This window comes from Emydura macquarii, unplaced genomic scaffold (genome assembly GCF_026122565.2).
Source record: "Emydura macquarii macquarii isolate MOO-44397 ecotype Brisbane River unplaced genomic scaffold, CSIRO-AGI_Emac_v2 contig_554, whole genome shotgun sequence".
Lineage (NCBI taxonomy): Eukaryota > Metazoa > Chordata > Testudines > Chelidae > Emydura > Emydura macquarii.
In genome coordinates, this window is record NW_027130691.1 from 7,466,715 (window position 1) to 7,493,725 (window position 27,011).

The following is a 27,011-nucleotide window of genomic DNA, read 5'->3' on the forward strand; positions in this document are numbered from 1 at the left end:
ATAGATCCTAATGTTTGTTAAATGAATAGTTAGAAATTTGACTGGATGTTGATCTTTCAAAACCGTGAACAGTCTAATTTATGGTACATGTCTGTGTTTCAGGTATTTTTGCCTGCTTTGTCCCATAATCAGCACAAGGCTGAGGAACGTGCCTTTCATCCAGACACCGAAAAGCCAGATGCTGAAGACAGGCATTTAACTGAAGCTGAGCCTCTTGAAAAAAAGAAAGAGCAGCCTGTGGAATTTCACAGTATTCAGATAATCAGGAATGAGTTCTTAATGAACATGCAGAAATTCCTAAACCAGATTCAAAGGACTATACAGCAGATTGAAGGCAAGTATCTCCCCCTGCCCCCTTTGATATTTACATTACATGACAGTGGAAAGAAATTCATTCAGATTTGACTTTGTTTAGAATAGTGATACTCAAGGTGTGGTTGTAGAATTGCATGCAGCTCCTGGGGAGTCTCCAGATTTGCTCAGAGTTCCTCTTCTGTGATGACAGGAGCATTGCATACAACTTTGTACATGCAAGACAGCAAATGGACCAGATATGTAATAAGTATCCTGCCAAGCAGCCAGAAAGAGGAGTGGGAAAGAGGCTAAACTTCCCTAATTGCCTTTCAGCAGTCATATTGAGATGGAATGAGGGAGGGGAGCACAGGAATAGAGGAATTGCCTACTGGACAAGGCTTTTGGTCTCTTCAGTCCAGAATCTTGACTCTGACAATGAACAGCACCAGATGCTTCAGAGGAAGGTGCCCACAATAGACAGATGGGGAATAATCAGCCTAATTCCTAATAGTTAGAGATTGTCTTAAACCCTGAAACATGAGGCATTGAGGTTACATTTCCAAAATCCTTTGCATTCATTATATTATATAACTCTGGAGAGCTTGGAAACTTGTGGCCAAAATCACTGCTAGAAGGAGCCGAAGATATACTAACTGTCCTCAGATAAATATCTAGATGGAAGGCTTGTGCTTTTTTCATGGTATCATTCGAATGGTATTGATGAAAGATATAGTGGGGAAAAATGGCTAATTGAGTCTAACTACATTTTGTTCCAACAGGAGAGATTAAATTGGAGATGCCAACTATAAATCTAGATGCAGAAGTGAGTGAACTTGCCACAGATCCAGAAGTGGTTGAAACGTTGGAGCACTGTGGAATGACTTGGCTAACATTAATATCATCAGCTGTTGAGGAACAACTCAGAAAGGTCCCACAGGTAACATTGCTAATAACTGCTCAGCGTGCCAAAACTGATCTCTCAATTACTGGTTTGTGCTTAACGTTATTCTCTGATTGCCCAGAAGTGTGGGGTTTCCATCTACTAACTAATATAAAGCAAAACAAATATAGTAGGGAACTGGGTATCTTCTGGGAAATGGAGTACAAAACAATTCACTTCCATGTTGTCAGTTCAAATCCTGTGGGTTGTCAGTTATGGAAAGTTGTTTCCTACTGATGATGGCTGTTCAGTGCTTTGTGTAAAATGAATGTCGTAGTTTCAGCCCAACTCCCAATGATCAAGTGCCCACATCACAAAAATTACCACCATAATTGTTTTAATGGCTATTTTTGTTGGTAGTCTCTGCAGAGAGTCAGAGTACTAAATGGGCTTGGAGAGTGACTTGTCCTCTCCTAGGGTGGGATCACAAGGAAGAAGGCACATCAGCAGGACAGTGTGTGGGAGGAAGCTTGCAGTAGCTGTCTGTTCTGTGGCTATAGGACTTCATTGTCCTGGGCTGCTATCAGGTTCCTTTCTCTAGAACTAACTTCATGGAGAATCATAGAAATGTAGGGCAGGAAGTGACGTCAAGAGGTCATCTAGTTCAGAACCTGCACTGAGGCAGGACCAAACAAACCTAGACCATCCCTGACAGATGTTTGTCTAACTTATTCTTTAAAATGTCCAATGATGGGGATTCCATGGCCTCCCTTGGAAGCCTATTCCAGTACTTACCTATCCTTATAGTTAGAAAGTTTTTTCCAATATCTAATCTAAATATCCCTTGCTGCAGATTAAGCAGCGAGCAAGCAAGATTAACCTTCAGTGGACATGGAGAACAATTGACCACAGTCCTCTTTATAACAGTCTTTAGCATATTTGAAGACTGTTATCAGCCCCCCCCCCCCCCATTCTTTTTTCTCAAGACTAAATTTGCCCCCCTTTTTTTCCCCATGTCCTCATAAGTCAGGTTTTCTAAACCTTTCAACATTTTTGTTGCTCTTCTCTGGATTCTCTCCAGTTTGTCCACATCTTTCTTAAACTGTGGTGCCCAACACAGGACACATTACTCCAACTGAGCCCTCACCAGTGCTGTTTAGAGTGCGATAATTACCTTACATACAGCACTCCTGTTAATACACCCCAGTATGATATTAGCCATTTCTGTTACTGCATCACATGGTTAGCTCATATTCAATTTGTGATCCACTATAACCCCCAGATCCTTTTTTTAGTACTATTGTCTAGTCTGTTATTCCACATTTTGTATTTGCATTTGATAGAAACGCTTTAGGGAAAAAAAAAGGGGGAAAACTTTACTTTATCCCCATTTCTGAATCTTCATCAGCATAAACTTGGATAATGGAGTGTACATTTTCAAAATCACCATTAGCTGTCTCCTTATTAGTCAAATCAATGTGATAAACATTAAATAATATTAAAATCTGCAACGACATTTTGTTTTAATTTAGCATTTATTTATTCCTGAAAAATTCATGAACATTCAGAAATTCACACTGTAAAGACCTAATTCAGCAAAAAGTTACACACATAAGTAACATTATGGAAGTGAGTAATCCAATTAAATTCAACCTGACTATTCATATCTATAAAGTTACTCATATGCTTAAGTGTTTGCAGGACTGGGGTCTAAAGCCCCAATCCTGCAATTAGTCCCATGTGCGCAGACCCCTCTGCATGTGTGAAGCCCCATTGACTTCAGGGGTCTGTTTGTGTGGGGCTTATCTCACAATTGGAGCCTAGATTGGTAAATATTTCTTCCTTTTGGAAGTGCTCAGTATTTCAAAAATATCTTGTGGCCATATTATGCAGGTGGGGTTATACAAATATCTTTATTGATGCAGCCTTGTTTAGTACACTGTACACGTTGCAAAGAAAAGCTTAAGAAATGTCAGCATGGTTATAATTTTCCCCTGGTTCATACAGAGAATTCAGATGCCTTTTCTTGCTTCCTCTCATCCTCAGGGTAATGGCCCACTAGCAGAAATTGACCTGTGGCGTGAAAGAAATGCTACTTTAAGTGCTCTCACTGAACAGATAAAGCTCCCATTAGTGAAAAAAGTCTTAGCAATACTAAAGGAAGCTGAATCTGGACTTCTTGAAAATTTGCGGATAGTCATAAATGATCTTAGCAGGCACCATGTGGAAGCTGTAGATAATGTTAGGTTTCTTTCAACTCTGGAGCGCCATTTGAAGGTATGTTTATCTAATGGTACTTTGGAAAGGTTTGTCAGTGTTTAATTCAGTCATGTCTTTCTTTTGATATAACCCCAGTTGTTCTTTTTTATTTTGCCTCTCATTCTTTTATCTGTACTAAAAATGCACGGTCATTTTCTTAGATATTAGGTTTGCTAAATTTGGCCATATGTTTGTTAGTCACATAAATTCTCTTGAGCCCAAGTATTTGATTAATAGAATATGTATCTGTTTCTTCATGCAGCCTTATTCACAATATTTCTCCTCTGTTTAAAAGAATTTAACTCATGGCACTGGATTTAACATCGTCTTGGATACAATTCCTTCAATGATGAACGCACTGAGAATGGTGTGGATTATCTCACGGCATTACAACAAGGATGAGCGAATGATACCTCTCATGGAAAGAATTGCATGGGAAATTACAGCAAGGGTCTGCAAAGTTGTGGATTTACGCACTTTGTTTAAGTAAGCAGTAGATTCTTGTTTAATGAGGTTATAGCTGTTAGTAGCTTTGATTATCTTACACCCAAGTATGATATCTTATCAAGTATGTTTTACTTATTTTCAGGAGCTTTGGTTATATTTAGAAAATTTAAAGGTAGATTTGAGAAGTTCACTATCTACACTCTCATATATTATTGAGTAGCTTTGAAATGGGGGTGATGGTTCCCTTTACACATGAGCTGGTATAAATTAGTAGTAACTCTATTGAAATCAGTGGAGTCACAATGGTACAAATATATTGTAAGTGCTATCAGAATCTGCCCTGAAATCTTTCTTTTGAACTTTTCAAGAACCAAAGTCATAACATGTTATTGAGGGTGAGACAGTATTGTTAAATTTTAAGTTTTAGCTAGATGTTATTAAAATAGAAGATTGTATGGAACCAAGTTATTCTAGCTCAGTGAAAGTGTAATTTCATTTTAGACTGTTAAGGGTTCTTGTCAGTCTTCTAACTGCTTCGTTTTGGTTAATAGAGAAGATAGAAGTGTTGCAAAAACTAAATTATTGGAAGCCAAAGGCACCCTTGAAATGTGGAAAAAGTCCTATTTTGATATCCGTGCCCAAATTGAAGCCTCTGGAAGAGACCAACGATGGGAATTTGACCGAAAGCGTCTATTTGAAAAAACAGATTATATGGCTTCGATCTGTCAAGATCTGTTTGATATTGTGCAGGTAGTAATGTGTGTGGTTTTAAATAGGAGGATTGAGTGTCTGAATTCCATAACTATGAGAGATTGTTTTGCATTGTATTGCATTTGCTGAATTGAATAAGATTTTAGTAGCCTTTAAGAAATTTGCTAATGGGCTCACCTGACAGATTCTTGGTAATACTGTTGTAGTGGAAATGTAGGTCTCCTGCCTCCCAGGTTGTTGGAAGTTAAGCACTTTTTCTAATTTACATAGGCTGCAAAGGGGGGAAGGCAGATGGTTTCTGTCTGCCTGAGCACTTATTATCTGATCTTGAAATACCATTGGCCTTGACCTCATTGTAAGGCAAGTTGGAGGAAAAGGAAAAGGATCAAAATCCCAGCCACTGAAACTGGAGAAGGAATTTCAAAAGGGATACAATTATGGAGGTGTAATAATTATGGACCCATGTCTGCAATGGGATCCATGTGGATAGATTCTGATGCCTGCAGAATCTCCTTGGTTTCTGTGGGATTTGTGTAGGTATAGGGGTCTGTTCACCAGTACGCCATTATGAAATGGGTTCCTATATCTGGGTCAACCTCTGTAGGACCAGAAATGGATGCTGACTTTAATCCAAGTTGGGCTCTTTATTTGGAGATAGATAATACGTGATTCACCACCAAATTTACCCATTATTATATTATCATTAAAATAATTTAAATATTTTTAAGAGGTCTTGTATTTTAAAAGTGTACTTTTAACACTGAAGAATAAATGTAATGTTTTAAAAACAAATTCACAGAAATAAATAGAGGAACAATTATCCAAAACTACAACCAAATCTTGCAGAGATTTATGCATGGGCTTAAGTTGAGGCAGTGAACAGTCCCATTGATGTCAATGGGACTTCTTACCTGTGTGTGAAGTTAAGCACATACTTAAGTCTTCTGAAGACCAGCGCCCTAGTCTGGAAAAATATACTGTAATAGGGTTACATTACTGTATTCATAGCTCAATACAGATTTAAAACAGTCAAATAGTTTATATATTAGTCATTTTTAGCATTTAGTAGCTTATCAGCATTATATGAAATACTAGTGAACATACTTAGTATGGGGAAAAAATAATTACTGTAACTGGGAGTTTTCCATGTACAGTATTTTAGACAATTTGACATGTGAAGGGTTAGTATATCAAATGCAAGATAATTTGTAAGAATGTGTGGACATTCTTGTTTGATCATATTGACATAATAAATATAAATGTTCATGGATGACTGAGTTGTGGATCAGAAAGTATATCTTGAAGTAGGAGAAAGGATATAAACTTTGTAGTAATTAGCAGTATGTTCCTACCAGCATGAATGGGAATTTTGTCGGAATAAGAACTGTGATACTGAATGGCTAGTTTTCTATACAAAATGTGTGTCAGTGTAAGGATTATTATTTCTTCTATGTAAAAGTTATTTATTAAAGGAAAGAATATTGTGTGGCGGAAAACTAGTTAAAATAATTCCTTCTTGTCTGTTTTTTGAATGAACAGGTTATTGAAGAGTTCTACAATATATTTGGTCCTGAACTGAAAGCTGTCACTGGAGATCCAAAGCGCATTGATGATGTATTGAGAAGGGTTGATGGTCTGATTAGTCCTATGGAAGTACTGACTTTTGATCCTTTTAGCATCAAATGTGCATCTCAGTGGAAATTTGTTATGGAAGATTTTAAATCAGAAGTCCTGGTAGGTAGCAGATCCTGTGCTGGTTATTTCTATAACACATTGTGTCTTTCTTCTAGAATTTTAAAATGTAAACTTAAAATAAAAGTAAGGCTGAAAAATAAAAATTCAGTGAATAAATAATAAAATCAAAATTAGGTAAACATGGCCAAACATTGTAATTTGGAATTTTGGGAGGGTTGCCAAGTTTTGTTTGCTTGTTTGTTTTACACTTCGCATGTGAGCGTAGAGCTGGTGAAAGGTTCTGGTTCATTCACAGCCCTGGAGTCTGAAGCTCTTTGTTTATTGAGCAGTGACAGAGCATGCCTTCCTGACAGTCACCTGCTAACACGGGTTAACATGAGTTAAGCAGGGATGCTGGAACAATTTTATAGTGGGGGTGCTGATGTTGGAAACCACGTATTTGGTTTGTTATTACTACTTCAAGCCAAGGGGCTGCAGCAGTACTTCCAGCACCCCCAGTTCCAGCACCACTGGAGTTAAAGCTCACTTTCCTTGAGTTCCTCACTTGTCTGCTGAGAAGGCCAGCAATGGTACCAGTTGGGATGGTGCTTTTTGTGATGTAGATACTTGTCCTGTAGGTATTGGACTGAAATCCAGCACACTCGTTTCCCTGAGGCCATTGAACAGGCATAAGTTGGTTTTTGGAAAAAAAAAGAATTTCAGATAAAGAGAAGCAAAATCATATATTGTTAGCACAAAGTTATGTGTTTTCCACCTATGCCATTCTGTCTTCCTCCCTTTGTTTCTGCAAGGTTAATCCATGAGCAGTTTTGTGTTTCTTGACTTGCTGCATTTTTCTTTGTCTAGGTTATAGAAAAAGAAGCCAAGAACTTTATCGATGAGTCCTTTAAGACCCTTCGATCAGCAGAAGCTGCTTTTGACATGCTCTTAAACTTCAAACACATCCGCTCTCGGGATGCCATCAATAGACAAATGATGATGAAATTTAACGATATTCTGGCACAGTATTGTAAAGAGGTATTTCACTTAAGAATTTCTTAAGAAACACATAAAATTCTCTACCAAGTAGAAGTGTATTCCTCCTTGAACATTAAATCTATTTGTCTTGGCAATTGCCCCTCTCACCATAGTGTCAGAGAGCCTCCCAAGTATTTAGAAATAACCAAAACAATCTGTCTCTCTCTTTTCTTTCCAGCCTGTTGGAGAAATAGCATGATTAGTGTATAGATGTTTGTGTATGTGTGTGTATGTGTTAAGATACTTATGTGGGTCAAAGGGAGATGAGGTTTGCATTTAGTTCTGTATGCAATGGGGTCTGTGGACATTCTTATTTCTTGTGGGCGTGAGTTCTACAGCCTTCCATCTCCTGTGCAAATTTTGTCCCCTACACTTATGAGTTTCCTCGTGTGGATGACAATTCCACAATTCTAGTGGAACATAGCAGTTGTGGGAGATCAGGGCAATAAAGGGAGCAGTGATTTCTCAGGTAGTCCAGACCAGAGCTGAGAAGAGAGCACCAAGATAATGCCTTCTTAATGACCTGTTGCTAAGAAGAGGGGCTGCTGCATTTTGTCCACTTGGAGCTTTTTCAGGGCATATCCTTCATTCCAAGAGTGTAAAGTAGTGTAGGATACATTTAAGGAACTATGAAAAGTGCTCATTATAGGTCTAAGAGATTTCTCCTGGGACCATTTTTGTAATATTTGTTTCCTTCTGAAAAGCGACCTCAGTTTACTAGTTACTCACTGATATTTTTAGTTGCCTTTCTTCTCCTGCTTCTGTGGCACCAAATAAAGCGTTTGATCTTGAGAGGTCCTGAATAACTGAAACTCCCATTGAGGTTGATAGGAACTGCAGATACTCAGCACTTTTTAGGATCAGGTTCCATTTGCCCAAATCCTGCCATTTATAGACTCCTGCTAGGTACAAAATCCCAGTTTAGGGATTGGTTCTGTAGCCACTCCATGAGGAATTCTCATTGATTTTGAGGGAATTGCACACGGAGACCAGTTGCACAGTAGGACCCTTAGTGTCAAATCCTGCCATTGCAGACAAATACCTGTCTAGCGTATGCCTGATGTCTCCTTGCCGGGTGTCTCTTGGAGGACTGCCACAATGGTTCAGGGCACTTTCTCAGAGCAGCAGTAATACACACAATGAAACGCATGCCTGCCATTGTGTGCTGATAGTGGCAGAATATGTGCTTGCCAGCTCAAGGACTCCTCCTTTGACCAGATGGCACATCCTGTTGTATTAGGCAGCTGTAGCTGCCATGGTAAGATCATGGCTGTCCTACTGCATTATTTGCACACAACACTATTTGTACATGTAATTCCACCACATCACAGGTGGGAGCTGCTTCATAGTACCCCCTGGGGGCCAAGTGTGATACTGTTCGTGCTCCGTGCCTTAGTCCACAAGTTGTGGCCGCTTGCTTGGAGCAGAGCGGACCATGCTGGAAGCTTGGCGTCAATTTCGAAACAGCCAGATTCTGAATTTGTTATCTTTGTTTATCTGTGCTTTTAAATAAACAAACACACCTCAAAGGCAAGTGGTTTGTTGCAGTGCTTGACGGCAAAGCCCTGACATGACCCCTTAGGTTCTGGGCTCCTTCTCTATAGTCATCTTGCCTAGCACTCCCTCTCAGTGGAAGCCTGCAAGCCTTCTTAACTGGTCTGTAGGCTCCCAATTTTTTAGTGTCCCCTTATGGCCCATCTAGTCCTCTGGAGGGCTGTTTTATTGGTAGCCTGGCTTACGTGGGTTTTCCTTGAGAAGAGGGGTTTCAGGGCACTGACAACTCCAGCAGGGGGCAGAGAAGGCCTGATAGATTCTGTCACACAACTTTTTCCATTTTCCAGATGAAGTCAGGATTGATCCCTTTGTATTGAAAGCCTGTTTTTCTCTCTTTGTATGAATAATATTACGATAACCATGTAACGTTGCTTATATGATTGAAATCAAAATATGACTGCATACCTATATGGGCATGTGTGTGTGTAATATAAAGTTATATAATTTTTTTAATAAAAGAAAATGCAAGAACATCAAAAGGACATTGTGTTTAACAGTGAAGTACCATCTGGCTGGGAATATAAAAAGTGAAACCTGCGTCTATTGTTGAAAATGTAGAAGATCAAATAATTCTGTCTAATTAGCTTAATCCAAAGGAAAAGTGCCATGGAAGTTATTAACAAACTGTTATTGTTCTGCTGCTGGAATTAGCTGTTGATCCTTATATTATGTACGGCATGTGCTTGAGATAGTCCAGATGAAAAGTGATGTTTCTGACAACTCTATACTGTTTTGATTCTTTTATAGGTCGACATAGTTAATAACATCTTCATCCAAAACCTCAATAATCCACCTCTGTACAAGAATCATCCTCCAATGGCTGGAGCAATATATTGGGCACGATCCCTTTTCCATCGTATCAAACGCACTATTATTCGGTTTCAAGAAGTAGAGGAGTTGCTGGCTAGTGAGCGTGGGAAGGAAGTATGTTGGTTTCATTGGTATTTAATAAAGTTAGTAGTACTTTGCACTTCAATAGCGCTGTTCATCCAAATATATAAACATGCTTTCTGAGCATTAATTCAGATTCACAGCAGTTTGTGGGCATATGTATTGTGATACACATATTACAAATGGGGAACCGAGGCACAGATTGATTGTGACTTCCCTCAGTGTTTCTCAAAGAGGCAGTAGTAGAGTTGGCAATATAACTCAAGAGTCTGCAGTCTCAGTCCCCTGCATTAACCACTAGACTGTACTCGCTCTCTTATTTAATAAAAATAGGTATTACAAACTAATTTAAATGGCCACATTCAGACAAGAAATTGTCAGCTCTGTCTGTACTATAGAATAAGATGAATGTAGCTGAATTCCTTTTTACAGGTAAAACAAAAGTATCTGGAAGTGGCTAAGAGAATGAAAGAATATGAAGATCTGAAATATGATCACTGGAGGGACTGGACAGAACAGATGCTCCCAGTACTATTGAAAAAAACTCTGCTTGCTAAAGTCCATCTTTCTGGGGCCATAATCCAAGCTAATGCAGACACTTCCAGTCAGGTGAGGGGAAGAAGGGTCATGTATTAGTCTTCTGTTTGTGCATTGGGCTTGATTTATAGCCAAGGTACTGGCCAGGTGAGATTTTCTCAGAGTGGTTTCATAAAGAGAGGAACTGTGTTGTTTGGGGAAATGTCGATAATTCTGAACTCAAAATTGTTTGGGGCCCTACGTAGGACATGGGCTGTCATATTTGTCAAAGCTGTTGAACGACCTGGCAGAAGCATAAATGATAATGTGCTCTGTGCCATCATTCTTAGCAATTCTATGTAGGACATGCCAGTGCTATGTCTTAATATCCCTACTTTGCTGTGAGCACATTATTCTGGTGTTGTAAAAATAGTAAGTGTTTTCCAACAGCCTCATCTTTACTATATAGAAATTTGTTAGTATTTTTTACAGTACCAGGGTAATGGGCTCACAGTAAGGTACTCCACTTAAAAGGACAACTTGATTCCCATGTACTTCTTGGTGCAAGCCAAAAAAATCATGGAACTAACATGAGTTTGCTGCCATTACATTGTTCACTCTGTTCATGTGTTATATGTCTTCTCCCACCCTGTGTCTGCCTTCCTATTTAGATTGTAAACTCCACAGGACAGAGTCCATCTAATACTCTGTATTTGTACAACACTTAGCACACTGGGACCTCTTTCATAATTGGCTTTTAGGCACTTCTATAATAAACATGTTAAAATAAAAATAAGTAATAATCCAAGGTGTTAATTTTAACCTAGAAATCTCTTTATGGCTTGGGAATTGGTTTCATTAAGGACCACCTCACCTTTTATGCACAACTGTGAAAGTTGAAATCAGCTCTGGGACACTGAGTGTCCCTACATGTTCATGCTTGGGATTGAAGGTAGGTGGGGTGTTTTCAGGGGAGAGTCTCCAGCTGCAGTGCTCCCTCTTTCAGGGGAGACAGCAGAGTCCAAGTTTTCAGTGTATAGGAACACAATGCAAGAAACATCTTTTTGGTCAAGCAGTTGCTTGACTGTGAACCATCACTGGGTTTTCTATTGTGGATCATTGACATGGCATATAAAGGGGGCTATTTGTTCTCTCTCTTGTGGTCAATTTTAAATGAAGTTGTGTTTAATTTATGAAAAGAAAGTGCTGAGTGTGGCAGAGAGTCTGAAATGCATTTCCACAGCTAGCCCTGAACGTCAAGCCTGCTATATGACACAGGTGTTTCAGTCTGTCTGCCTTGAAAGTGCCCCTTGAAGGTAACTGTTTCTTTGATTTTAACCGTCTGACGTGTCCTCTCCCTCCTTCTTGCTGCTGTTTCTCTTCTGCGCTGTAGAGCCCACGTTCTGAAGAGTTTGACACCGGGGAGAAGTGGAGCCGTTTCACAGTCAATTTTTCTCCCAAACTCCAAGAGGTTATCAATGAAACAAAATACATGGAGCAACTGGGGTTTCCAATCCCTGAAATAGCAAGGAACGTGGCACTACAAGAGGACAAATTTCTTAGGTAAAGATATAAAATTTGAACATGCTCTGTGTTCCCACTGAACTTAATGGCAATATTCTTATGGACTTCAGAACAGGAACGAGCCCTTTTAATCAAATTTTAAAAATACGAGACCCCATAGTCAATGTTATGTTTCCTTGAGCAAAATTGCTAATGGACACTTTGGACAAATAATCTTGCTTCTGGTGCTTTCTGGTTTCTGTATTATGCCTGATGATATCAAGCAAACAAAACACATGGTAACCCCCAAGAAAAACATGAAGTAATGCAAATCATATACTATCCTGCTATGCATTGTAAGAGTCTTCAGCTGCTTGGCACTAACAATGCAGATAGGTGCTTACTGGGATTCTCGAAAGCACCTGACACTGATTTCACTCATGTGCTTAAAATTGAGCATGTCTTAAATGCTTTTTCTGGATTGGTGCTATAGGCCCAACCCAACGCCTGTTGAGATCAGTTGCGTCTTTCCATTGACTTCAATGGCATTGATGTGTAAAGAGGATGACAGAGAGGTGATGATCCAGTAGTCTCTGGTTAGGTGACTGAATTGTTAACCTTGGGAAAACTCGAGGTCTTCAAGTGTAGCACTTCATGTCTGGGTTCAAAATTAGGTTTCCAAATGCTCTAGGCAATATCTTTATTTATTGTTTTGCATTATGCTTGTAACTCTCTTTAGATACACAGATGGAATGAGAAAGATGTTGGATCACTATCATAGATTAATGGGAACACTAAATGAAGCTGAAATCCAGCTTCTTGATGATCACATTCAAGAGCTCTGGAGAGTATTTAGATCAGGGTACAAGAGACTCAACTGGAACTCCTTAGGTAAGATAGATGATATTTTTAAAATGGCCTTTAAATATTAATTTTCAGTAAACCATCTCCCAAGCTATAAATTTTTGTTTCTCGTGTCAGCCCATTGCAGTTACTTATATCTAAAATGCTGAGCAGAAGTGAATGCAGCTCAAGATCAGCGATGCCATGAATTGAGTTGTGCTATCTTTGGTGCACAGTCCAGGTTTGGCAATATAGACTGTTACCCTGTGGAAAATGCGGTGCAGTCTGTTGACTTGACCCAGTGCCTGTTAAAGAAGTACATGGGAGTCTTCCCCAATGAATGTGGAATTGAATTTCCTATACATGACATTTGAATAGCCTTCTGGTCTTAGAAGGAATGGGTACTGCCTTCATAGCTTTTTAGGAGCTTAGGTAGGCTAATTAATAAAATGGGGGTGTAAGGCATGATGAAGAAAGAGAATAAAACGGGCACACTTTATTTTCCAGGTATTAGTGATTATATTGTTCGGTGCACCCAAGCCATTGGGAAGTTTGAATCCCTTGTACATCAGATTCATAAGAATGCTGAAGACATAAACAACAAGCTTTTATTAATAGAGTCAACAAATCTATTTAAATCCCCACCTTTGAAAAATGAGGATGAACTTCCTGGTAGGTCTTATATTTTGTATTCTCATTTCGCAGTTTTGTGAAGAGTCTTACTGAAGTGGTGTGTGTGCTACATCTCTTTTATTGTTGCCAAGAGAACACAGTGTTAGTACTTCTTAAGGCTAATTACAGTACAATGTCATAATACAGTGAAGCGAGTACAAGCATAGCTTCAGCATCCCCCTGGTGGTGGTGAGACATGAAGATCTGCGTAGCAGTGGATTTTCTAACCTGCATCTGCCTTGCTTCTGGTCATCTATGTCCTGTCCTTTCCCCTCACTCCACCATATGCTGCTATACAGTGACTTCCTTGGTGCAGCATTGCCCTGCATACAGTGTCTCCTGCCTCTTGTGCAGCTGTACTGCACAGCTTCTGTCGGGCAGACTACAGTCATGCAGGGTGGGTCTGGAGTTGCTTCTTACTCATTTGTGAAATTCAGTCACAGCAGATCTTCCAGTCATTAGTGTACGCTAGTGGAGTTCAGCTATTTCAGAATGTCTCTGGTGATTAAAAATGTTACCTCCATATGTTAAAATCTCTGTTTTAGTCAAGTTTGGGATTCTTGAATCTGTACACACCAAAAAGGTCTGAAGGATTAATATAATAATGAAGATATTCTAAATTAATTTGCAAGATGAATTTACTGTTCAAAGATAAATATCAGCTAATTATTTTGTTAATCTATTGTGATTATTCCAGCTAAATAGCGATAAATAATAATTTGCTCTCATAAACTTTTACAGGAGTGAAGGAATTCTTTGAGTATATTAAGTGTGAAAGATCTAAAGACGTGGAACACATTGTTAGAAAGTATGTTGCTATTGGACCCTTGCTTACAAAAATGGAAGGGCTGGTTGCCAACACAAACACTGGCAAAGCTTCGAAACTAGCATCCTATTATGAATTTTGGGAAAATAAGATTTATCATACATTGACACAGTTAGTTCTAAAGTAAGTCTGGTAGATTTACTGTCTTGCATCTGTTCAATGGATTTACTGTCTTGCATTTGTTTACTTTTTTTTAAATTCATAGGTGCTAAAATTTAATTCAGCCCCCCAAATTCTCTTTAAGCACCCAGTCCATACACTATTTGAAACATGAGCGCTGTCAACTTAATACCCCAGGACTTAAGAAATGTTTAAAAGAGAAGTCTACTTTTGTGTAAATGGATATTATTGTGTTCTTCTTTGAGTGCTTGCTCATGTCCATTCCATTGTAGGTGCCTCATGCACGGTTACCGGGAAATTTTTTCCCTTAGCAGATCCTGTAGGGCCGGCTTTGGCGCCTCCTGGAGTCCCGAACGCATGGCGTGGTATATGAGGCGCTGCCAGCCCTGTTCCCCCTCAGTTCCTTCTTTCTGCCACTGATGGTTACTGGAACTGTGTTCTTGCTTGCTTCGTGTGTGTCTCTTAACTGTAACCTTAACCTGTCTCGCCACAACGAATTTCCTCCTGGATAACTGCCTGCATACGCTTCTGTTATGAGCAGGTGAAGGTTCCGCTACTGGGCAACGTCACAGCTCACTCCACCAGAGCGCAGGCGTCTTCTGTAGCATTCTTGGCGCGGGTGTCCATGGAGGACATATGCAAAGCTGCTACATGGTCGTCGGTGCATACCTTTACATCCCACTGTGCTATTGTGCAACAGGCTAGTGATGACACCAGATTCGGTAGGGTGATGTTACAGTCAACCAAACTATGAACTCCAAGCCCACCTTCAAGGTACTGCTTGCAAGTCACCTACAATGGAATGAACATGAGCAAGCACTGGAAGAAGAAAAGACGGTTACTTACCTTGTAACTGTTGTTCTTCGAGATGTGTTGGTCGTGTCCATTCCATGACCCACCCCCCGTCCCCGCTGTCGGAGTTGATGGCAAGAAGGAACCGAGGGGGCGCAGGGCTGGCAGCACCTCATATACTGCACCATGCGTGCGGGACTCCAGGGAGTTCCGAAGTCAGCCCTACAGGATATGCTAAGGGGAAAACTTTTCCAGTAACTGTGCACGGGGCGCGCACTCACCTAGAATGGAATGGACATGAGCAACACATCTTGAAGAACAACAGTCACAAGGTAAGTAACCGTCTTTTTCTTGGTTAAAGAAGGCTTAAGGTACAATTTCTGCAGTATGAGTAGGCTGCATTCAGCATATATCAGACATACTCTCTGGGAGTCTGAACACTGGAGGCCAGATTCATCCCTGTGAGGCCACTAGTTTCACCACAGGGTGAGACGAATGGGTGCTTGCATCTCTATTCTGGGGCTGCTAGGTGCCAATGTGAACCCTGGCGCTGGCTAACTTGAGCCCCTTTTACAGGTGCCCATTGGGCCATTTCAGGGGTACAGAATCACTGGGAGTAAAAGCACACTGGCTATACCTCCTCCAACCCTTGATCCACTATATTCCTCTTACTCTGCCCCTCAGTCTGCTCCAGAGTGTGCCCCCTGGGAGGGAGGGCAGCCGTGGAGCTGATTAACAACCTGGTTTTAGAGGCCCCCTGCACCATAAGTGCTCCAAGAGCAGATTATGCCTTTGCTACAGCCCCTTTGTGCCAGCTAGGCTGGACCAAAAGCAGTTCCTCAACTGTATTCTAGGAATGTTTGTGAAATCAGTTTACCAGAATTCAATTTCTTGCCTGTTTTCTTGCAGCCCCCTAAGAGTCTACCAATCAAACCAGTCTCTGCATGGCACACTGGGACAAGTTCTGTCCTCAGATGCACATGTGGGCTTCCAGTTGAAGTCAGCATGACTTCATTGGGAGCTGCTTGCACGTATGAGGGGAGAGTTTGACCCCATGCCTGCAGTTTTTGCTGTTCATTGTCACATATCTGTGCCTATCTATGACGCTACAAGATGCAGGATTAAGATTGTCTGACTTTTTTTTAACAGGAATTTGCAGGCTTTTAATGCAGCAGTTCTTCGGGATGTCCCACTGTTCCAAACAGAAACCATTTTATCTGCTCCTGAGATAATCCTACATCCTAATGCCAGTGAAATCGACAAAATAAGTGTTCATTGCATCAGAGATTGTGTTGAAGTCACTAAGGTGATTATTGATAAAGATTATGCAGGGCTTGGTTATTGACACAATCAGTTATTCTTGCTTTATGTTTGGATGGGTACATGTGTCATGGGGAAGATTTAGATCATACTGGTTGGAATAAAAGTATTCAGTACCTGTTCTATTTTACAAATTATGCTAATGACAAAGGACCAAACTGAGATCTTTATTCAGTTTTTATTCAGGCAAAACTCCCATTGACTTCATCAGGAGTTTTGCCTGGGTAGAAGCTTTAGGATTTGACCCTATACATATATAAATACCAGCAGGAAATACCATCCAAATACAATTATGACTGGATTCTACCCTCTGGGACATATGTGTGTTAGGGGGAAGAGAGGTATAAGTAACCTTTCCTATAGCCACTGACCTCCTCACAAGCAGCATGGCAGTCTATTTAGCTAGCACTCAGGAAGGTGCTTGGAGAGGGACATAGCTCCTATACTAGCTCAAAGGGATATGATATCCAGCCAGGGGTCTGTCCACAGTCATAGGATACTCACTGCTCCTTTACAGAAAAGAAACACCATGTTCTAGGAGCAATCCTGCCCTGCACTGATGAACAGACAACACACTTAGCTCCTACAAACATAAATATAGGTCAGTCCAGCCTTCCTCCTTCCTACTCCAAGACTCGCTGCTCAAGCTCTACCATCTTGCTGAGTCTGACTAACCTGGATCTGCCCGTTTGGCCTAGTTTATGGCATCCTCAGGAGGCAGACTTGAAAAACAGACCAAATAACAATACTGGGAAGAATACATTTGGCACTAGAGGGTACTCTGAACTCAATTCTGATCTCAGATTCATAGGCAAGTATAACCTCCTGTTTTGTCAAATGCTTAAAAGTCAGACATGCCTGCATATTTCAGATCAGAGTTAACCTTGAGTATTTTAGTACAGCAATCTCCTACTTAAGTGTTAATCACTGTGACTAATTTCACTCACCCCATTAATAATTTTTTTAATACTAAAACTCCAGCATTTTGTACGGTGGATGCGTGGCACCTGTATTGACTGCCCTCCTCAGCACGCTGAAGAAGACGAACTCATCACCTTGAGTTTTTTTAATGATATCTCTCAGAACCCGCTAATAATTGAACAGGCTGTTCTCATCACTCAAAACATACACAAGCTCCTCAATTCTCTCACCAAGTACTTGAATCGGTGGAAGAGATATCGCCCTCTGTGGAAATTAGATAAAGCCATTGTTATGGAGAAGTTTGCTGCAAAGAAACCAGCTTGCGTCACCTTTGATGAAAAGTTGCAGTTCTATATTAAGATAGCTCAAGAAGTGACTCAACAGCCCTTGATTAAAGATGAACAGTGCATTAGACTTAACGTGGGTCCTTTAGCCTACACAATGCAGGAAAATGCAAAAGGTTGGGTGACTTCTCTTGGAAAACTTCTCAATGAATCTGCAAAAGAGGCACTCTTCAGTCTTCTGGAAGAAATTGAGGTAGATGTTTTTTCTGTTCAGTGATAATCAGTCTTTCTAACCAGCTCTGAGTGGTGCGGCAGAGTTGCATGACCTAAGCCTCCTATTTTATGAGGGAAAAAGAAATCTCAATGAGATGTTGGGTTCATCTTTTTCATGAGTTAACTAACTGCTAATTAAAAACATACATGCATATTATTTAATTGTTTTATATGGGCTGACTTAATATAATTGTACTTAATTGTCTATATTTTTGCCTAATAATTCTCTTAATGCTGTTTCTAAAAATTAATTTTCTTTTATAGAGTTTATCGCAGAACCTTAGGAAAGCTCCTGATTCTTTGGAAGATCTCAAATTTGTTCTTGGCACAATTGCAGAGATCAAAGATCTGTCTTTACAGGTGGAACTGAAATATTTAGACATTCAGGAGAGATACCGTACCCTGGCAGTATATAACATTCCTGTAAGTGAATTTATGTCTAATCCTATAGATATTTTATACTTGTGTTTGAGACATAAACATTTTTCATGTAAACGAATGAAGTTTAGTTTAACTATTTTGAATTAAGAGAATCAAAAGGTAATATTTTCACATTGTTACTCCCAGACTGAAATTTGCTAGTTTGCTGTACATTTGTTTAGCTCAGATGCAGGTTATTTAAATAGTGTTTTTATATATTTCATAACTGAAGGCCTGATCTTGTAACCCGTACTTTCCTGTGAGTAATTCCTACTTGTATGAGTATTTCCACAGAAGTCAATAGTACCATTCATTGGAAAAATCCACTCCACTCACAAAGAGCCTGAGTGACTGGGCTTTATCCAGAATGAAGGCCTGATTCAAAGCTCATTGAAATCAGTGGAACTATCCATTGACTTCAGTAGGCTTTAGATTGACCCTGAGTGCAGTGAGGTTTGAGAGGTGAAATCCACCACTCTAATTCAGGGTCAGTGATCAGGGCTGATGTGCACTTCTCCACTGTATCTGCTTTTCCTTCCCTGTGCGCTGGAGTAGGAGCTGCAGCTCTCTGTGTTAGTTGTGTGGGTGTTGGAATCACAAATTCTGTGAAAATGCCCATCCCACGACCCCGTCCTGGCGCACTCACATCATGGCCTTCTACCTTAGCTTATGTGGTGCTTATGAGAAGATTCTTTTGCTGGTGTGCATGCACTGCATTATTCAAGGGCACCCACTGTATTCCCAATGGAAGGCTTACATGATGTTTTAGATCTTGTGTTGCCTCTGCAGCATGGGTTACTTTCATCCTCTGTCACGATTCTTCACATGAGTATGAATTGCAGGCTCACATACTTTGTATTCGTATGTGTGTAAGGCTTCAGACACCCTCTGCCGTTTCTGCTTGCTTTTTCAACTTTCAGCTTTCTCTCCAAAATTCCACTTCAGTTGTTATATTATATTTGTTCTCTTTAGACAACTGAAGAGGAGAGAGATTTGGTCGACAAGATTAAGCAAATGTGGGAAACCCTCTTATTTGATGCATCAGAAGTTGATCACAGCCTTGGAAGCATCAAAAAGACATTCACGGAGGTAATATTTTTACTGTACATGTTTAAAATGCATTTAGAAAAGGAAGGAAAAACCCCCCTAATTCAAACAATATTCCCTTTAGATTACAAGGGAGCAGATTGGAGATTACAGTAGCCAGGTAGCAGATTTTTTCCAGAGATTTACTACTGAGGGACCTGGTGCCGTTGGGGAGAATCTTGACAAAGGTAAGAAGACTTACGTCTCTGTAATTACATCCTAAAGTAGTCTGAGGATCGATACATTTGAGAACAGAAATCTATGTACTTTCAAAATACTTTTTCCTCTTAAAATACGAGCTGAACAATTTACTGTATGACATTTGTAGAACTATAATTTGTGTAGATGTATACATAAATGGGGCGTTATAGTCCATTAGAAGTGTTTGTCTAGAAGACTTTCCTTCCCTCTACAGGATTGGAGCTCTTAGATATTTTTGATAAAGAACTGGAAAAACATGAGAAAAATCGTCAGGAGTTGGCTAATGCTGAGAAACTTTTTGACCTTCCAATTACAATGTACCCTGACTTACTAAAAGTGCAGAAGGATATGAAGGGTCTAAAGCAGATCTATGAAATTTATAAGTTACAAAGAGTAAGTGTTCTATAAAAATATGTATAATATAAAGTTTCCCTGTTGTTGGAGTCAAGTCCGTTCCTATTGATTTGACTGAAATAAGTTGTGATCGTTTTATCTGTATGACTACCAGAATGTAGATCACAGCTGAATGATGTCATCTATAAGCCTGAATAGTGCTTTAGATATAGTCACTGGTCCAGGAAGGATAATGTCATAGTTAGGGCCAGATTCTGTTACCCTTATTCATTGGGGTCAGGAAGGAATTTTCCCCTAGATCAGATTGGCAGATACCCTGGGGGGTTTTCACCTTCCTCTGCAGCATGGGACATGAGTCACTTTCAGGTTTAAACTAGTGTAAATGGTAGTTTCTCTGTAACTTGAAGTCTTTAAATCATGATTTGAGGCCATCAGTAACTCAGACAGAGGTTAGGGATCTCCTACAAGAATGGGTGGGTGAAGTTATATGGCCTGCAGTGTGCAGGAGGTCAGACTAGATCATCATGATGGTCCCTTCTGACCTGAAAATCTCTGAGTCCATGTTGGTTAGCATCTTATTCCACAAGTAGTCTCATTGACTTCAATGGGACTGCTCCTGTAGTTAAGTGCAGGGCTGATTTTGGGTAGTGGTCTGGCCCCAACTGACCTTAGTCGGTCAGTAAGAGAGGGTTGGTTCTTTTTCAGGGATTTTGGAATAATTAAAATGTACTAACATTAAAAGCCACACTGTGCCTCTGTAAAGCGTGTTACTGCTTCTCCTGTTGTGTCTTGTCTAAAATCAGACTATGAGCTCATCAAGGCAGGGGACTGCCTTTAATACTGTTTGTACAGTGTCTTTCACATTTGGGCCCTGATGCTGACTGGGGCCTCTGACTGCTATTGCATTAAAAATAATAAATATTTTTGTTACATTCTTTTCATAGTAACCTAAAAAGAAATGTTATGAATTTTCCATCTACCTTGTTTCCAGGCTGCTAAAGAGGAATGGTCACAGACCCTCTGGGTAAATCTCAATGTGCAGTTTCTCCAGGAAGGTATTGAAGGATTTCTTAAAACCCTCCGAAAGCTGCCCAAGCAAGTGCGCAGTGTGCCTGTGGCCTATCACCTGGAAGCAAAGATGAAGGCATTCAAAGACTCCATTCCTTTGCTGCTTGATTTGAAAAATGAAGCATTAAGAGACAGGTTTGATCCAGTTTATTTAAAGAATTTTCTATATGTGCAAGCAGAGATCGCTGAGACTTGATCAAATCAGTGCTCTTTTTTCCTATCACCAGCACCCCTGACATTCAAACTGCCCAGCATGACCCCCCTTTTTCTGCTACAGCAGCTTGACAGCTCAAAGCTACCAGTTCATCTCTCTCACCTGCATCACACAGAACTGCCAAAACCACACTCCCACCAAATGGGGGGAAGTAAAGAATGAGCTGCTAAACTAACCCCCAACCTGGTGTTTGGCTGTGATGGGAAGATGGAGTGTCTAGGAAATGAATGTTCCCTCCAATTTGTTTTCGTTTGATGGTATTATTTGCCGCATTTTAAGTTGATCCCTATTGATAGTATCTGGTCTTGCTTATAATGTGTTGATGTATTGAAACTCTTTCAGGCATTGGAAAGATCTTATGGAGAGAACTGGCACTAGTTTTGAAATGACAACAGCAACATTCACTTTGGAGAATATGTTTGCTATGGAGCTGCACAAATACTCAGATGTTATCAATGAGATAGTGGGATCTGCCGTTAAAGAGCTTAGCATTGAGAAGGTGAGTTTTTAAAATAATACTTCGCTTGTTTTGAAGACACAACAACAGGAGCTTTTGTTTTCTTCATTGTTTTTGATCTTTCCATTTTAGTTATTAAATGGTATTTAGAATAACAATAAATAGTTTAACATTCAGTTGCCAAAAAGGTTATTTTTGCCATTTGTGTAATCCTTGTTTGAATTAGATGGGTTTTAAAGTGCGAGTCTACTTTGAAAGTGATTGTAAAGATGTCAATGTGGTGTTCCACATTTATTGTCTTTTAGTGAACTTGCTTGACACAGAAATCAGTTTATAAGGAAAAATATTTTCTTTCCCAACTGCCAGCCCTTGCACATTTAACATGGGATCTGTTAGTTAAGCTGGATGCTTTTCTTTTCATGCATCATTGCTGGTAACAATGGTTCTGCAGCTCAGATCAGTCCTTCAATGATACTAGTATAACCACATTATTTTCACTGGAGCTGCTTTGGAGGTAACTTAATAGATAGCTCTGTTAATGAGGCACTAGATGAAACTGAATCTATCTCTCTCTGAGCTGTGTTGGCTCTGCAGTGATAAAAAGCAGAAATAACTTATTTCTGTTATTAAGACTAGCAGATAAAACTCCTAATGCACACTAAGAACAGATCTGATGGATAAGAAGGTGGCATTTTTACGGAGTAAAACCTGAGACCTTTAGGGTAGACCTGCCCTTTAGAGCTAAAAAATATGTGTAAAAGACTTCCTAAATTAATGATTTTCATTTTGATGTTAGAATGACTGTCGTCTAGTTTTACAAGACTGAAACATCCTTCTTTTTATGTTCACATGCAGGGTGTTAAGGAGATAGTGGAAACTTGGGAGAACATGAAATTCACTGTACAGAGGTATTTCAAAGGCACTCAAGAGCGAGGCTTCATTTTGGGATCTGTCGATGAAATTACTCAGATTCTTGATGACAATGCTGTCAATCTTCAGAGTATCTCAGGCAGTCGATTTGTAGGTCCTTTTCTGTCAACAGTTCACCACTGGGAAAAAACTCTGTCATTGATTGGTGAAGTTATTGAGGTAGGGAAGAAACTGAATGTTTAATTTGTCAGCTTTTGTTCATGATTAAGATTTTTTGTAGCACTTGTTTCTTTGACAGTAACACTTGATTCTTCTTTTAGGTCTGGATGGTGGTTCAGAGGAAATGGATGTACCTTGAGAGCATCTTTATTGGTGGGGATATAAGATCACAACTTCCAGAGGAAGCAAAAAAATTTGACAACATAGACAGGATATTTAAAAGGGCAAGTAACTGACCTCTTTTGTAATGGCTTGTGACTGAGAGAATTATGTGATATGTTTTGCTTTTAGCTCCATAGTTAACTGCAGTCCTGTCAGTGCCATAACATTTTTCTTCTGGTGATGTCTAAGCAAGTACTTCTCTCTAGCAATGCTTCCAGCAGTGTTGTGCTTATGACTTTTGTATTACTTCTAACAATCAGCTTCTTCTGAACCACATTGCCTCATTTGGTGTTGGCACAGTAGATATTTAGGTCAATGTCTCTTATGGCTGGCAGGACAAGCCATTTTGTCTCATGGAAGCATTGTTGTGTAGAGAGGCAGTGTATTCTAGAGGACTGAGTATGGGACTGGAAGTCGGAAATGTATAAGTTTTAATCCTATGTCTACTGACTTGCTGAGTGGCTGTAGGCAAGTCAATTCACCTTTCTGTGCCTCTCTTCCTACCTATGGCTCCGATCCTGCAAATACTTTTACACTTGCTTTACTTTAAGTACTGAGTAGTCCCATTGGGACAAAGTGCTTGAGTGTTTCCTGTTCCAAATGATTGTAAAAATATCGGTGTGGTGTTCCTTGTTTATTGTCTCTCGGTGAGCATATTTGACACAGAAATCAGTTTACAAGTAAAAATATTTTCTTTTCTACTTGCCAGTCCTGCACATTTAAGCTGGGATCTGATAATCAAACTGGATGCTTTTTCCATTTTGTGCATCATTGTCAGTAATAAAGGCTCTGCAGCTGCAAGCACTTCAGGACTTATCTGTCATAGCTATCGTACTGTAGAAATAGTAAATAATAATAAAAAGTATGACTGTATATAATGATAACACCCTATATTGTTCAGTATTGTGTCAAAAGAGAAATCTAACTCAATTTGCTCCTCAACATTACTCCTCAGTAGTTTCTAAACATTCTTTTCTATGTCTGTAGATAATGGGTGACACTGTAAAAGACCCAGTCATAAAAAAATGCTGTGAAGCCCCAAATCGACTCACAGACCTCCAGAATATAAGTGATGGTCTAGAGAAATGTCAGAAAAGCTTGAACGATTATCTGGATTCAAAGCGGAATGCTTTCCCCCGGTTTTTCTTTATATCTGATGATGAGTTACTCAGCATTCTTGGTAGTAGTGACCCGCTCTGCGTTCAGGAACACATGATAAAGGTACAGCATCCTGCTTATGAGAATTCAATACAATGAATACCATGAGCACTGTGATTTTTAGGTGGAAGATTCTGTACTATATACATTATTAAGAGCCTGCTAGTGTTTCTTTCATACTAAAAGTGCTATAATAGCAACATAGGAAACACAGTTGCCAGACTGGCCCAGATTGAGTGATCCATCCAGTACAATATCCTGTCAGTGCCAATGGCTGGTGCCAGTGGCTTCAGCGGAAGGTTCAAGATACCCCATAGTGAATTACTATGGAATAGCCATCTTTATAACTCTTGGTAAATTTGTATTTTCTGTAAAAATGTTAATTGGGCCAAATTTTATGCTGACTTACAGTCTCTGCAGTTGGGTTCCTGGGACATTTCAGTGCAAAATCTGGCTGTCAGCATTTAAAAATAATTTGACAACTATATTTAATTGCTTAGAGCCTGATCTTGCACTTTAATGGGGGTAAGTGAGGTACCTAGATCTTAGGAGCTTAGTATAATGTGTTTCTCTGCTGGTATGTTTCAGATGTATGATAACATAGCATCCCTGAAGTTTCAGGAGGGTGATAGTGGGGAAAAAATAGCAACAGCAATGATTTCAGCTGAAGGAGAAGTGATGGAGTTCCGGCGGGCCATTGCAGCAGAGGGCCGAGTCGAAAATTGGATGACAGCTGTTCTGGTTGAAATGAGAAGAACAAACAGACTCATTACTAAAGAGGCCATTTTTCGATACTGTGAAGATAGAAGCAGGTGAAGTAATCAAAGAATAAGGATAAGAACTGAAGCATAATAAACCATTAATAGTTTGAAGTCTAGATAAAAAAAAGAGAGAATATTGCAGAGACTTCCTTTTTTATTTAAATATAATTCTCTTCTCTTGCTCTGTATATAAAGGGGCCATTAAAAATTGACTGCCACCCGGTTCACATGCACAGACAGTTGAACGGAAAAACTCTCAATGCCCAGCACCTAAACAACTTTGTAGTTCTATTTGATCTTTAAAAATGCTTTTTAAATGTTACATTTGAAGAACAAAATCTAGTTCTATCTGTTCTAAGTGAATAACTGGAAATGTAATTTAGAGCATTGATTATGTAATGGAGATTATTCTGTAGGCCAAATGTTATGACACTAACGGTTGCTTTTCAGTATAAAGAATAGTTGTATGAACTTGCTTAGGAATTAGGATCTGTTCACCCACTAGCTTTGTGTCCTTTGACACTTGTTCACTTAGAAGTGGAATTATTTTGCTCAAGGGAAAGAGACTGGATGTACTTATGTTCTTCAGTGATGGGCACTATAGATATATACAGATCAATATGTTTCAATAATATAGAAGGATAAATGAACAGATAAGATGGATGATATTAATGTACTCCTGAATTTTTAAAGTATTTCTGATTTTATTGATTGTTTATGATTGTCTGAGGCTGTTTATTATAAGGAGAGAACTAAGGTTGCTTGGGGGCTGGGCCATGAAAATGTTTCTGTTCAAAGGTCTATGTGCATAACTGGAAGTTAAAGTTGTTCTCAGCACAATGTACCTAATCAGAGCATGTGATTTCCTTAGCTTTTAATGGTTTTTAATGTTAGTGATGTGTGTAATGGTATTTCTTGTCTTGTTATAAATTGCACTTAATAATCTTTAACTATAAGTTAGTTAGTTTTATTGTGGGGGAATTTCCTAGTTTTAAAAAAAATAGTATTTGACACCTTTACAGAATCCTGTCTTGTCTCTGGAAAGACAGACTGATATAGTAGTTGTTCCAAAAATTCAGGGTAGAACTCTTCTTTCAAATATATTATCCATATTTTCTATAGAGTTGACTGGATGTTGAGGTACCAAGGCATGATGGTGCTGGCTGCTAATCAGATCTGGTGGACCTGGGAGGTGGAAGACGTCTTTCATAAAGTAAAGAAAGGAGAAAAACAGGCAATGAAACTTTATGCCAAGAGAATGCATCAGCAGATTGATGCCCTGGTTACCCGAATCACAAAGCCATTAAGTAGAAATGACAGGAAAAAATACAATACCGTTCTCATCATTGATGTCCATGCCAGAGATATTGTTGATACGTTTGTAAGAGACAGGTAATCCACTGACCCACTGTGATAATACCAGAGAGATTGTGTTCTGTAGTCACAACCTTCATCTGAACAATTTTCTCTTTTACAGCATCATGGAAGCTCGAGAGTTTGAATGGGAAAGCCAGCTGCGTTTTTACTGGGACCGAGAGCCGGATGACCTGAATGTACGTCAGTGCACTGGCACCTTTTCGTATGGTTATGAATATATGGGCTTGAATGGAAGACTAGTCATCACTCCCCTTACAGATCGGATCTATCTAACGCTCACACAAGTAGGTTAAAGGGCTTTTTTTGTATGAAATTCTGCTGAAATGTATTTCTGGGGTTCACAAGATTATTTTATTACCACTTTCTTTTGCTCCAAGTAAGCACATTTAGATAATTGCATATTTAAACTCAGTTAAAACGCCATGTGATTTGAAATGTTTAAAGACTACGTAAAAGAAGCTCTAGGTCAAAATTTGCTTCAAGGCTGGTTGTTTAAATGATCCGTCAGTCATCTTGTTAACCGTTAGTTAGAACAGTTTCTTAAATTCCAGCATGAATATGATCCTGGGAATACATTAGAAGCTTTGTAGTGGGTACACAATGCTTCTGTCAGTGAGATTGGTGTAAACAGGTTTGTTAGATTGTAAACTCTCTGGGGCAGGGACTGTTTTTTGTTCTGTGTACAGCACCTAGCACAATGAGGTCCTGGTCTATTGTTAAGGCTCCTACTCACTACTACAGTACTAATAATAAATAATGATAATTAATAAAAAGCAATTTTTAGAATGTTGCAAGGTTTGTGCTGAGCACTGAGTCAGGAGATGTGGCGTTCCAGTCCCAGGTCAG

General features: G+C 39.5%; 1 protein-coding gene across 1 annotated transcript in view; it reads left to right on the top strand.

The window, feature by feature from the left end:
* The window catches only part of DNAH10 (dynein axonemal heavy chain 10), a 94,084-nt gene that overhangs the window by 8,942 nt on the left and 58,131 nt on the right, over window positions 1-27,011 (top strand). Inside the window, exons 6-32 of the mRNA XM_067539936.1 lie at window positions 103-334; window positions 1,074-1,231; window positions 3,221-3,451; window positions 3,729-3,919; window positions 4,432-4,630; window positions 6,131-6,325; window positions 7,133-7,303; window positions 9,605-9,781; window positions 10,181-10,306; window positions 11,658-11,827; window positions 12,507-12,658; window positions 13,118-13,282; window positions 14,024-14,231; window positions 16,170-16,326; window positions 17,322-17,798; window positions 18,083-18,241; window positions 19,211-19,327; window positions 19,410-19,512; window positions 19,740-19,918; window positions 20,871-21,082; window positions 21,504-21,660; window positions 22,474-22,707; window positions 22,809-22,931; window positions 23,857-24,090; window positions 24,616-24,839; window positions 25,911-26,180; window positions 26,266-26,449. Coding sequence (XP_067396037.1) covers window positions 103-334; window positions 1,074-1,231; window positions 3,221-3,451; window positions 3,729-3,919; window positions 4,432-4,630; window positions 6,131-6,325; window positions 7,133-7,303; window positions 9,605-9,781; window positions 10,181-10,306; window positions 11,658-11,827; window positions 12,507-12,658; window positions 13,118-13,282; window positions 14,024-14,231; window positions 16,170-16,326; window positions 17,322-17,798; window positions 18,083-18,241; window positions 19,211-19,327; window positions 19,410-19,512; window positions 19,740-19,918; window positions 20,871-21,082; window positions 21,504-21,660; window positions 22,474-22,707; window positions 22,809-22,931; window positions 23,857-24,090; window positions 24,616-24,839; window positions 25,911-26,180; window positions 26,266-26,449 — 5,205 coding nt within the window. The remainder of the gene's footprint in view (window positions 1-102; window positions 335-1,073; window positions 1,232-3,220; window positions 3,452-3,728; window positions 3,920-4,431; window positions 4,631-6,130; window positions 6,326-7,132; window positions 7,304-9,604; window positions 9,782-10,180; window positions 10,307-11,657; window positions 11,828-12,506; window positions 12,659-13,117; window positions 13,283-14,023; window positions 14,232-16,169; window positions 16,327-17,321; window positions 17,799-18,082; window positions 18,242-19,210; window positions 19,328-19,409; window positions 19,513-19,739; window positions 19,919-20,870; window positions 21,083-21,503; window positions 21,661-22,473; window positions 22,708-22,808; window positions 22,932-23,856; window positions 24,091-24,615; window positions 24,840-25,910; window positions 26,181-26,265; window positions 26,450-27,011) is intronic.